The 12,889-nt window shown below is 39.1% G+C and overlaps 1 protein-coding gene across 2 annotated transcripts in view; it reads left to right on the forward strand.

Annotated features, from left to right (window-relative positions):
* EPG5 (ectopic P-granules 5 autophagy tethering factor) overlaps positions 1-12,889 on the forward strand; it is a gene marked incomplete at both ends in the record, with an annotated part of 104,642 nt that overhangs the window by 24,768 nt on the left and 66,985 nt on the right. For both annotated transcript variants that reach the window (XM_080714842.1, XM_080714843.1), the window contains 4 exons: positions 179-293; positions 1,178-1,328; positions 3,145-3,300; positions 6,325-6,482. In XM_080714842.1, the coding sequence (XP_080570968.1) occupies positions 179-293; positions 1,178-1,328; positions 3,145-3,300; positions 6,325-6,482 (580 nt within the window). The remainder of the gene's footprint in view (positions 1-178; positions 294-1,177; positions 1,329-3,144; positions 3,301-6,324; positions 6,483-12,889) is intronic.

A 12,889-nucleotide genomic window follows, 5' to 3' on the forward strand; every position in this document is an offset into this window, starting at 1 on the left:
ATAAGCTATCTATAGAACCAAGGCTTTAAATCTCTATCCTGGAGGAAAAGTCCATGAGGACTCATGAGGATACCACATGTGTACCATTACAACCTGTTAGTACTTTAGCTCCTGTAACTCCATATTACACTGTGACCTGATCAGATCAGCTACAGTGACTTTGCTTCTTTTCCTGTAGGATGAAGACCCTGAGACCAGTTGGATTCTCCTTAATGAAGATGACTTGGTTATCCTTTTATCACAGTTTCCATTTCATGAACTCTTTCAACATCTTCTTGGATTTAAAGCACAAGGTAGACAAATGTCTGTTGTTGTAAAGAAAACACATGGTAGTAGAAAGCTCAACACAGGAAGCACCAGGTCTTGCTTCTTCTGTAGGCTCGTGATTCAGGTTTTCCTGTGCCTGTATTCTTTCTTCCTCTTGCACTTGTAACTTCCCACTTAGTGCTTAAATGCAGGAAGGGTGGAACTAGCTTACCTGTCACTCACTTGAATAAATTGTTTTACTTTTGCACTTACTTTCAAGTTTTCCAATTTCCATTTATATAGGAGCCAGAGAAATGGGATTGTTAATTCCTCTCCATCTTGGCGTGTGTGTGTGTGTGTGTGTGTGTGTGTGTGTGTGTGTGTATGTGTGTGTGTATATACACACACACATACACACACATATACACACATATATATACACAGTTTTTTTTGGGGGTGGTACTGGGGATGGAACCCTTCTACCTCTGGGCTACACTCCCAGAACTATTTTTTAATATATTATTTGGAAAAAGAGTCTCTTAAGCCAGCAAGGCTGGCTTTGAACCTGCGTGATCCTCCTGGCTCCGCCTCCCAAGCGCAGGGATTACAGGCGTGCGCCACCACCACGCCCAGCTTATTAATATATTTATACCTGTATTCTTAGCTGCTTGTTTTATTTTTTTATTTTTATTTTTTGCAGGTCTGGGTATGGAACCCAGGGGCATTTGACCTCTGAGCTACAGCCCTTGCCCTATTTTTTAGTCTTTATTTTGAAACAGGGTCTCACTAAGTAGCTGAGGCTGTCTGCGAACCGCGATCTTCTGGTCTCAGCCTTCTGAATGCTGGGATTACAAGCGTGCACCACCACAGCTGGCTAGCTGCTTGTTTTATAGTAATTGTAGTTTTCCCCTTCTATCTGATTAACTTATAGGTGATTATATGCCTGAAACAACAAGACCTCAAGAGATGATGAAAATTTTTGCTTTTGCCAACTCCTTAGTGGAACTCTTGGCTGTGGGATTAGAAACATTCAACAGAGCTCGCTATAGGCAGTTTGTGAAGCGCATTGGTTACATGATCAGGTAACACTGCTTTTGGTGCATCGGTCTGTCCTTGCTTTATTCTGGTCAGATACAGATACTGCATTGTTGGGGTGGTGAGCATTTTTACCTCAGGGCTTATTTTTCATAAAAGTAAGAATTATTTTTTCTTTAATTTATTAGATAGGAATTTTGCAAATGTTTTTAGTTGAAGTATTTGGCTAGTTATGTCATATTTAAATGGTTTTCTGGATAGTTGTTGATAGAGTCAGAATCCTCCGAGCTGCTGTTGGGGCGAGGTCTGGGCTGAAGGTCCAGGAAAATGCAGGCTCTTCCTGCTGCCTTCCTGCCGTTCTGCCTCCTAGCTTTTGCCTTGGAGCTGACATTTAGCTATAAAAAATTGGCTGTGGCTCTTTTATGTCATTGTTTTCTTGTTTCCTCTCTTATCTGTTCTTATTCTAATTTGTGGTAAATACTATTTAAAAATTGTGAAAACTTAATCAGTATTTGAACTAGGAAAGCATTGCCGTGTATTTGAGCAAAAACTGGGTTTATGGTTTTATTATCAAGTGCTTTAATACATTTGTAGATATATATGTACTGCTTTTCTTGGAATTAGCGTTATATCCTTTTTTTTCATCATCATCCTTACTGGACATTTCTTTACAACATATATTTAGGCATTTATTTTTTTTTCTAATATCCTCCCTCCAGATAAGAACTCCATAAAACTATAAAATATTTTTCCCTTTTGTTTTCACAATAAAACAGTATCATTCACTTGCTCTAAGTATGTACCCATTAACTATGAGGCCAGGTAAAGGTTTAAGGATGCTCTCAAAGATCAGAGGTCACTTTTTTTTTTGGTGGTACTGGGCTACACTCTACGACTCATATATTTTTATTTGGAAACAGGGTCTCTTAAGCCAGCCGAGGCTGGCTTCGAACCTGAGCGATCCTCCTGTCTCAGCCTCCCAAGCGCGGGGATTACAAGTGTGTGCCACCATGCCCGGCTCGAAGGTCACTTTTAAAGTCTAGATCAGACCTTGGGTAGAGGGTTAGGGAAAAGAGCTTGTGGGAGAAGGGATGGCTGGTGACCTGGAGGGTAATTTCTTAAAAGCTAAAAACCTATGCGTTATTAACCTATCTGTTATAACCTGTAATTATCAAGAGTCCATTCAGACATTCATTTTGTTTCTTCTTGATAAAAAAGCAATGAAAAAAAATTTTTAGCTCACAAATATAATGTATGATTACATTTCTACCATGTGCCTGAACCATGTTTTCTCGTTTTATTTTCTTAGTAAACATAGGAAAGGCATTGCTATTATTATTGTTGTAAGATCAGTATTCACTCTTTACATTATTCTGTAAATATCTACATGTATGAATATTGTATATTATATTCTTTCTCTTTTTCCATCTGCTTACTTTTCTTTGTATATGTTGGAGATTCTTCTTATGTTTTTCTTTTATTTTGTGGGTCTGGGGATGAAACTCAGGGGCATTTGATCTCTGAGCTACACCCCCTGCCCTATATTTTAGTCTTTATTTTGAAACAGGGTCTCACTAAGTTGTGGAGGGCCTCACTAAGTAGCTGAGGCTGTCCGCGAACCATGATCCTCCAGTCTCAGCCTCTCGAATGCTGGGATTACAAGCGTGTGCCACATGCCCAGCTTCTTTTATTTTTCAATTGCAGAACCATTTCCATATGTCCCTCTTCAGTTAGGCCCCTACTACTCCCAACCATTCCCCTCACCTCTGGCCACCCCTCCATCTCCACACAAACTTTATTCCCCTCTCCTATTTATTATTCTGTCACTTACAACCATGTGATTGTTGTTTTACTCATGCTCAGGATGACCCTTGGCTATGTGAGTGACCATTGGGCACAGTACATGAGCCACAACGGAGGCGTGGAATCAGCCTTCCAGCCATACTCCTTGGATAAACTACAGGTTGAATTTGATGAGCTTTTTTTGAGAGCTGTCCTACATGTGCTGAAAGCCAAAAGGTAAGATATATGTGGTGGTAATTGGTGAGAATTGGTAAAAAAAAGGTCAAAGTGAAAGTTGTTGATTAAACTGGGTTTCTGTGGTAATGTCTTAGTCTATTTCATCTATTTCTTATCTAGGACAAATTCTTGGGCCTTAGTATCCCTATTTCTAGTGTATCGCCTTTTGGCTGAAGTTATATCTCGCACAGGTTTCTTTCTGTCTTAAAATAATTCAAACCTGATGTTTTAGTTTTGCCACGCGCCTCTGGACTTTTGGATAGCCATACGCAGGGGAGATAAGGATGAATATCCATACTTAATTTCTGTGCTTTCAGTGAGGCACAGTAGGTGCTCAATACCTGCTATAAGCTGTTTGCTGGTTTTATTCAAATTGCTTTACTCTAAGGTTCAAATATAAAGGAACATCAATGGGTCATGGTCTCCTGACTCCATTCTGTAAATGCTATCTTCTGACCATTTGATCTGTGCTGCTGCTCACAGCCTTGGGTACATTTAAGGCATGGGCAGGGGTACTCCTGTGTATCTTGACTGCTTTCCCTCAAGCCGCTGGCCAAGTATCAGAGCGCGTTCTGCTGCAGGATCGCACCTACACTGAGTTGTGAGCTGGCCTCTGTACCCAACACCTCTGCTCATGAATACCAGTTCTCCCCCACTTTTGCCTTTCGCCTTCTCCAGAGCCAGTTGTCTGCATTCCTTTCTGGCTCAGCCCTTGATTCATTGTGTGTTGTGCACTGAGTTTAACTCTTGGTACCCTGGGCAAGTCACATATTTTTTGTGATCTCACTTTTCATTTATAAAATGGAGATAAAGATTATGATACTACTGCTTTATCAACCTCATGGATATGTTATGAAGATGAATCACGATAATATATGGAAATGCTTTTTAACCAAGAAGGACCTTTCAAATTTAAGCAATTGTTCTTATTTATGTGGTGTCCGATGAAGAACAGAGTAACTTACAGAAAGCTCAGGACTCCTTAGCTTAGTGTTAACCACTTTTAGGTATTCTGAAGGCATGGGTTTTACATAAACAGAACTTGGATGTAGAAGTTTAGATTAGTCTTGCTACATGGTGTACTCTTGGACATCTTGAATTTGGTGGTCTTGTGACATGCAGCAAATCCTGTGCTGGGCCCTCAGGGAGTCCGTGCGGCAGCCCGTTCCTGCTCAAGCTGGAGCGGTGCATTGGGGGAGCCTTCCATCTCGGATCCATCACTCAGTCTTGTGCTTGTTGGTTGAGAGGCACAGCGCATGCCCTAGTTACTCAGTAGCTTTTAAATACCAAGTGGTAAATTTATATGTATTCTCAAAGAAAATTACTTTAACTTTTAAAATGTTGAGAGCTATTGTTTTAAAATGTTACTTATTTTAGGAAATGAATTATATGAGAACCAGATATTTAAATCTATAAAACCAAGTACTGTGTGAGTGTATGCCATTGTCAATATGATCCACATTATGATGTGCAACTATAGTGTACAATAAAATAAATAAAAATCTAAATTTACTTGTTACTCTGATGGAAGTATCTGCCAATAGTTATCCCCTCAACCTAAAACCAAACCAAACTGAAAGACAGACAACAGAAACCTAAGCCAGGCGTACCCGGTGTCTGCCATATGGAGAATTTGAAGTCTAAATTATACCCTGTTTTGTGACATTACTCTTAAGGCTTCTACAATTTCCCTTCATTAATTTGGGATCTGTATAAAACAGTATCAAGTCCTACATGCATGTGTTTTCCTGTACACCACCCAGCACGTACATCCACATCTAGATGGCAGCTTCTCTGTCACCCGGGTCTTACAGCATCTTTGGTTCAAAACCCAGCTCTGCCTTGTACTGTTCTCTCTCTGCCTTAGTAGCCTCATGTGTTAATTGTGGGTAATGTCAATAATTATTGCCTTGGTGTTAGGATGAAATGAGTTAATGTTATATGGAGATTGGGCATCCCTAATCCGAAAACTTCCAAAATCGGAAACTTCAGTGTTGACATGATGTCACAAGTAGAACGTTCTACACTTCATGTGCTTTGTTGAAGTAAAATGCAAATGCACCAAAATATTGTATCCAGTTGCCTTTATAGATATGTGTATAAGGTATATGTGAAATATAAATTTCATGTTTAGGTTTGGGTCTCATCCCCTGTGTATCTTATTATTGTGTGTGCAGATATCCCCAAATCTAAAAAAATCCAAAATCTGAAACACTTATGATCTCAAACATTTTGAGTAAGGGATAGTCAACCTGAGTGAGTGTGTGTGTGTGTGTGTGTGTGTGTGTGTGTGTGTGTGTTTATCATGTATCATATATGTATGATAGGGCAATTAGAACAGTACCTGGCATAAATTAAATGCTTCCTGAGGTTCACTGTTACTGTTATGTATCATTGAGCACAATAGAAAGAATATTAGAGAAAAGAGGAGAAACTCCAGTGGAGCCAGGGGTGTGGTCTTGGGGAAGGGGGAAGGATGGAAAATCAGTGAAGAAAGCACTTCCATTGCCATTATATACATATGTGAGAATACCAGTGTCAATCTCTAGCATGTATGGGGAAGGGGAGGTAGGAGGGAGCAGGGCTGTGTGCATGTATGTCACTATCACTGTGACTGCATTATGATGTGAGACTAAGGTACCAATGAAAGTCTAGAAAAAATTTCAGTACATATTCCTAGAAAAAACATTAGAAAAGTTGTATCAGGCTGGGCTTGGTGGTGCCTGCTTGGGAGGCTGAGACAAGAGGATTGCAGGTTCATGGCCAGCCTCAGCTACTTGGTGAGGCCCTCTGCAACTTATTGAGATCCTGTTTCAAAATAAAGAATAAAAAGTAGGGCTTAGGGTGTACCTCGGAGGTAGAATGCCCCTGAATTCAATCCTGAGTTCCAGGGAAAAAAAAGTTGTAGCAGTATAATTTACAATTTTTTTTTAATTCTATGAGAGCTGTGAGTTTGTTTTTACGTTCTTAGTATGGTGAAGCTGAATAATATAACATTCTTCTTACTTTTTAAAAAACATGCAGACTCGGCATCTGGCTGTTCATGTCTGAAATGCCCTTCGGGACGCTGTCGGTGCAGATGCTCTGGAAGCTCTTCTACCTCATGCACCAGGTGGAGCAGGGGAACCTGCAGCAGCTCTGCTCCACCCTCCAGCCAGCCGAGTGCAAGAGGCAGCTCCAAGGTACCTCGCGCGGCCTCCCGCCCTCCTGTGCCTCTCTCTCAGTGCTTTAGGTCTTTTACTTTTGGCACTAAGCAAATGTTTTACTCTGTGTACTGATTGATTTTGAAATTCAGCACACTGCTTCTTTGTTTTGACTTATTAGATAGAAGCTGCCATATCTGAAACAAATTTGATTAATTCCAGATAATGTGTAAATTAACAAATGGTCTAACTTTTAGGAATCACTTTTTTTTTTCATATTTATTTTTAATTGGTGCACTGTATTCATACATCATAGTGGGATACATACTTTTGTAGACATACATGCACACATTGCCCAGTCAGCCCCCACCCGATCCCCACCCCGTTCTCTCCCTATCCCCCCCTCCTATGCTTGGCTTAGTAGTTGACATCTAGTATTATAGCAATTTATCCAAAATTAAAAATGATAATCTCTCATAACAGTTTCATTTGTCTGATACCAAGCTTTTGATGACTTAAAGATAACATTTCAATATTTCTTTTTGCTTTCTTTCTTACCAGAGAATCTATTTTTTTCTATTTTTTAGGTGAAACTATCATATATTTATATATTTATTTTTTAGAAAAAAAAAATCTATCCTAATATGGAATATGGACTCTAGGTACCCACATCGATCTTGAAAAAGAACAAAGCTAGAAGATATATATTTTCTGATTTCAAACCATATAAAGCTACAATAATTGAAACAGTGTAGTACTATTCTAAAGGCAGATATATAAACCATTGGAGTTAAATAAAAGCCTAGAGCTAAATTCTTCCCTATATTGTCAAGTTATTTTTGACAAGGTTTCCACGAACATTTGGTGGTGGAAATAATAATCTTTTAACTAAATATTGTTGAAACATAATAATTACATGGAAAAGAATAAAATTGGACCCTTACCTAATCCCATATACAAGTATTAACTCAAAATAGATAAAAGACCTAAATATAAATCTTAAGACTATAAACTTTTAGGAGAAAATCTGGGTCATAAAACCTCACAACATTGAAATTGGCAGTGATTTCTTGGTTATGATTTCAATGGCACAGGCAACAGAAGAGTATACAAACTCCCTAAGAAATAAAAAACATATTGTATATCCAAAGACAATGTAAACAGAGTTAAGAGTTACTAATAGAATGGGATAAAATATTTCCAAATGCTATATCTGAAGGTATATTAATATTCCAACTAGAAATCCTAAAAATTAACAACAATAAAGGCAAACAATACCCTTTAGAGATAGGTAACAGACTAACATAAATAATGAATCTCCACATATAACCAATCTTAGTTGTCTGTTGGATGGAAAATCTTGTTTCTCTAGTTCTGATGTGTGTTACCTATTTCTTCTTTGTAGTTAATCTCTTTGAGTATTTTCTCTAGTGCTGGTTTTGAAGACATAAATTCCTTCAGTTTCTGTTTGTCATGGAAGCTTCTTATTTCTCCATCTAATTTGATAGAAAGTTTTGCTGGGTAGGAAATTTTTGGCTGGAAGTTGTTTTCTTTCAAAATTGGGAATATGTTACTCCAAGCCCTTCTGGCTCTCATAACTTGGTTTGGGAAGTCTGGAGTGATTCTAATTGGTTTGCCTCTGAATGTCACTTGGCCCTTTGCTTTTGTTGCCTTTAAGATTCTCTGCTTGGCTTCCACATTGGTCATTTTGACAATTATGTGGCGTGGGGATCCTCTTCTCCGATCCTGTCTAAAGGGAGTTCTATAAGTTTCCTGGATCTGTGTATCAACCTCTTGCTCTATATTTGGAAAATTTTCTGCTATTACTTCCTTGAAGAGATTGTTGATCCCTTTGGTTTCACTTTCTTTTCCCTCCTCTATTCCAATTATTCTTAGGTTAGCTCTCTTAAGATGGGCCCATATTTCTTCAATATCAGATTCCTGCTGTCGGATATTTTTTCCTAGATTAGAAACTATGCGTTCATTTTTGGAATGATCATCTTCTAAGAGCGAGATTCTGTTCTCCATGTGTTCTAATCGGTTGTTTGTGCTTTGAATTGAGGCCTTTACTTCATTAATTGCATCCTTTATCTCTTTTTGGCTCTCTCTGAGTTCTTTTCGAAGCACCTCTATTATTTCTACAGTTATTTTCCTGATTTGATCTTCTAGAAATCTCTGATTTTCTGTTTTATCGGGTTCTGATGTTGTGGGGTTGTGAGCATTAATTGCTCCAGTATTATTCCTCTTTCCCATGATTTCGGAAGTTTGTGCCTTCTCTGGGTTCTTCCCTTGGGTCACTATGACTTCACTTAAGGTGCTCTGGATCTCGAGTCAGTAGTATCTCAGACCCCACTACTCCTTTACTGGGTTTTATCACAGAGTCTCCGACCCAGAGAGTCGATAGAGGCTGCTTTAGACCGTGGGGGGTGCCAGGTTGCACGTTCTCCTATGGTGTGATATCACTGCCACCGCCCCTCTCCCACTGGGTCAAGTCCCAGTGAGTACAGTACTGGGATTTCTCCGCTGTGGCCCGCAATTTGACTCACTGTTCTTGAGTACGCAGATGTACCTGTAGTGAGTTCCGTGCTGCTGCCGCCGGTGGCAATATGGCGCCGCTGCTACGCCCTTGGCTGTTGGGCTGGCGTTTTTTTTTTTTTTTTTTTTTTCTTGGTTTTGATTTCCACTCTGAATCCCTGCAGCATGTGCTGAGCTCAGACACTGGGAGCTTTAGATGTCCTCTGCGCCGAGAAATCCCGCCTGGCTGTTCAGCAGCGGCTCCCCTCGGCTTGCTGTGGCCGTCCTGTGAATTCGCCGGCAGTATGGCGCTGCTGCCGCATCTGCCGCATCTGCCGCGTCCTTGGGCGTGAGGATATCCTCTGTGGCTCTGTTCTCAGTCCGCTTTCTCTCTGGAGCCTGGTGATTTTTTTTGTTTCTCTGGTGATGTTGTTTTCTGGCTTTGAAAGGCGCTGATTTTGTGGTAATGGATATTTGTTGTTAGCGGGGCTCTAAAGCCCCGCTTTTCTCGGTCGCCATCTTCCCGGAAGTCTAGGAATCACTTTTTTGCAAGTGTTAAATTATTCTGAACAGAATAACAAATGAATATTACTTTTTTTTTTTTTGTGGTACTGGGGATGGAATCCAGGGGCTTTCAACCTCCAGGCTACATGCCCAGGCCTATTTTATATTTTATTTGGAAACAGGGTCTCACTAAGTTGCTGAGAGCCTCACTAACTAGCTGAGGCTGGCTTCGAACCTGCGCGATCATTCTTTCTCAGCCTCCCTTGTACTGGGATTCCAAGCGTGCGCCACCATGCCTGGCTTGCATATTACTTTTCTAGAAATTTTGTTAAGGTTTTGTGGCCGGTTGTTCCACTAATATATTTATATGCTATTTTTTTTAAACAAGTTGAATTGTTTTGGAAGTAAGTAAAGAGGTAGATAGGATACTCTAAAAATTAATTTTGGGGAAAACCAATTAAGTATTAAAGTCATACCAATACTGGACTACAGGATATTTGTCTGCTTTTGTTATAATGTTAAAGCTATCTGACTTTTTAATTGGATATATATATATATATATATATATATATATATATATTATAGTGGTTTTTAGCAATTACCCTCTACATTAAAAAAAATAGTACAAAGCATGCCAAAATATTAGAGGATTTTAGAGCATACCAAAAGTGAATTCTGTTTTCCAAATTTTAAACCTTTATATTACTTAAAACCATAAGCTTTTTTAACATTTATTTTATTTTTTTTAATATCACTCATAACTTAAAAATTTAAAAATTATTGAGCCTCATATTTGCAAAATAGCTTTTAGAGATATACATTCATATTTGCAAAGACATACATGATTTTTTTGTCTTCATGATTGATGCCTTCTTCTGTTTCTGGTTCTTGTCTTTTTTTTTTTTTTTTTGTATGTTCTGTGTGAATCTACTTTTGTCTGTTTTTCTTTTTAGTCCAGAGGTCACTCTGGGCTCCTCATATTATTCTGTCTCATAAAATGTTTCTGGCCTGTCCTGGAGGAGATTCTTGTATTCGATCCTTCTTCTCATCGTAGGAGAGAAGCACCCACGTGAGCAAGATGAGGGGCCTTTGTCCACCTAATTCTGTGGGTCAAACAGGAAATGTAGTAGGTGACCTGGGAGGGTTAGCAGCACTGCCCTGTGCAGTTTAGTTTTGGTGAGATCTCCTTAGAAATGCCATCTTCCTTCATTGGAAATTCGGATCTGCAGCATTTGCTGGCCAGCAGCTCAGCCCTGTGAAGGAGAGGGTTGCAGGCTGTGCGGAGGCCGTGCCAGCTTGGCCTCACCCTGGCGCTCTGCCTGTGCGGGGAGTTGTCTCTGGACTCAGGCTCCTACAGCGCTTTATCTTCCTCTCTCATTGCCTTTATCACCTGGTCCAGAGTTACTAAGATGCGGTAGAGAAGTTTAATCTGCCTTATCAGCTTCTAGCCTTCACAGGTCTTTGCATTCAGTCCTCTTGCTCAAATTTGCTATTTTTTTTCATTTTCTCATTTACTTAATCTTCCATATACCAAATTGTGTTGGTAGGCTCGATGCTTACTGAGTTATGGAAGCCTAAGAATTTTTTGTTTTACCTTTCTAACATGTTTTATATTTAATAAATATCAGAATTTTTTGTTCTTTACAGCCAATTATTTATCTGTGGTAGTGAGGATAGGTGACCCTGAAAACACAAGTAGTTCCTGAAGAACAAATTATAGCTGTTAATTTTAACTTTTTTTTTTTTTTTTGGTGGTTCTGGGGTTCCTGGAGCCCTTCTACCTCTGGGCTACATTCCCAGACCTATTTTTACATTTTTATTTGGAAACAGGGTCTCCTAAGCCAGCGCGCGGGGCTGGCTTCGAACCTGCGTGATCCTCCTGTCTCTGCCTCCCAAGCGCGGGGATTACAAGCGTGCGCCACCACGCCCGGCTGAATTTTAACATTTTAACTAGCAGATTTCTTAGCGATTGTTTAAAAAAAAGCTCGTTTTAATCTGACTTTGTTTTTTTGTTGTTCTTTTCAGTATGATCAACACGTGGCCACTAGTAGAGTCATTCGCAAATTTAATGATACATAAATATAGAAATATGTTTTAGTTGTTTGTCCTCAAAGTTAATGTTTTAAAAGCTAATTAGAAAGTTATTTCTTTTCCCCATTTGTTCTTTTTTATAGAATTCTTTAAAATGTAAGGCTTCTCCCTTGATATGTACCTTAAAACAGTCTATATTAAAATGATAATTCCAATTTTCATTATCTTGAGAGGAAGCTCTGTATAGTAATTTCCATTATAAATCCAGTTTGGAGACAGGAAATGAAAATTGGTTTGGTAAGTGCCCCATGGACTTATTTGAAAATACAGAAAATTTGGTGAACTACCTATGATTTCTCAAATGTGTAAACATGTAAAAAGAGCTGTTGGTTTGTTGCCTTTTTACTTTGAAAAGTTCCATCAGGAGAATATATTTCTTAAATAGATTTTTTTCTTTTCTCTGTAAAACTTCCCATTAGCAACATCTAGTTTCTATCATGTATTACAAAGTTGTTTGTCATTACTGTTTCATAGCAATAAAATGTAACGTTGTTCATATAGTATCCTTTGAGAACTAGGCACAACATATTAATATATTGCTTATTACAACCATCAGCATTTTAGTCATGGTTTGAACTGATTTCTTGTTTCTAATTTTCACTTATAAGTCAGTCTCTTACTTGGAATGCCATGTTTATAGTGAGTAGTCCGCTGACCTTAGTTTTTATCAAGAGTGTCTTCATTCTTGTGGCTGACAACTGCCCAGTACCTTCAGGTGTGCCCGTGAGCCCGGCAGAGCTGCCTGGAAATGACCCGATGTAGTGGCAGCGGCAGTGCTTTCCCTTCAACAAAGCACCTCACCAGTGACATATCATTTAATCTTTTTAAATAATGTCTTGAGCTGGGCGTGGTGGCACACGCTTGTAATCTCAGTACTTGGGAGGGTAGACAGGAGGATCGCAGGTTCACGGTCAGCCTCAGACACTTGTGAGGCCCTCCACAACCCAGTGAGACCCTGCTTCAAAATAAAGAATAAAAAATTGGGCTGGGGGTGTAGCTTGGAGTTAGAATGCCCCTGGGTTCAATGCCTAGTACTATAATAAATAAATAAAAAATAAATAAAGTCTTGAGGCAGATGAGGAAACAGGCAGAGAGATGTTAAACGACTCCTTCAGAGAGGATAGTATATTTAGAATTTGTTGGAATTTCAGGGGCCATAAGCTCACTAGGCGCTGTGTGCCTGTGTGTTCTATCACTGAACTACATTACAGCGTGACAGTAAAGTAAGTGTGTGTATATACATATATAGGTGAAATTCATTTCAGAACAAAGAAAGACCTTTTGTATCTTTAAATATTTCTAAATATCTTTTAATTTTATATCTTGTTTGTCTTCAG

This window comes from Muscardinus avellanarius (assembly GCF_963383645.1).
Source record: "Muscardinus avellanarius genome assembly, chromosome: 17".
In the NCBI taxonomy this organism is placed as follows: domain Eukaryota; kingdom Metazoa; phylum Chordata; class Mammalia; order Rodentia; family Gliridae; genus Muscardinus; species Muscardinus avellanarius.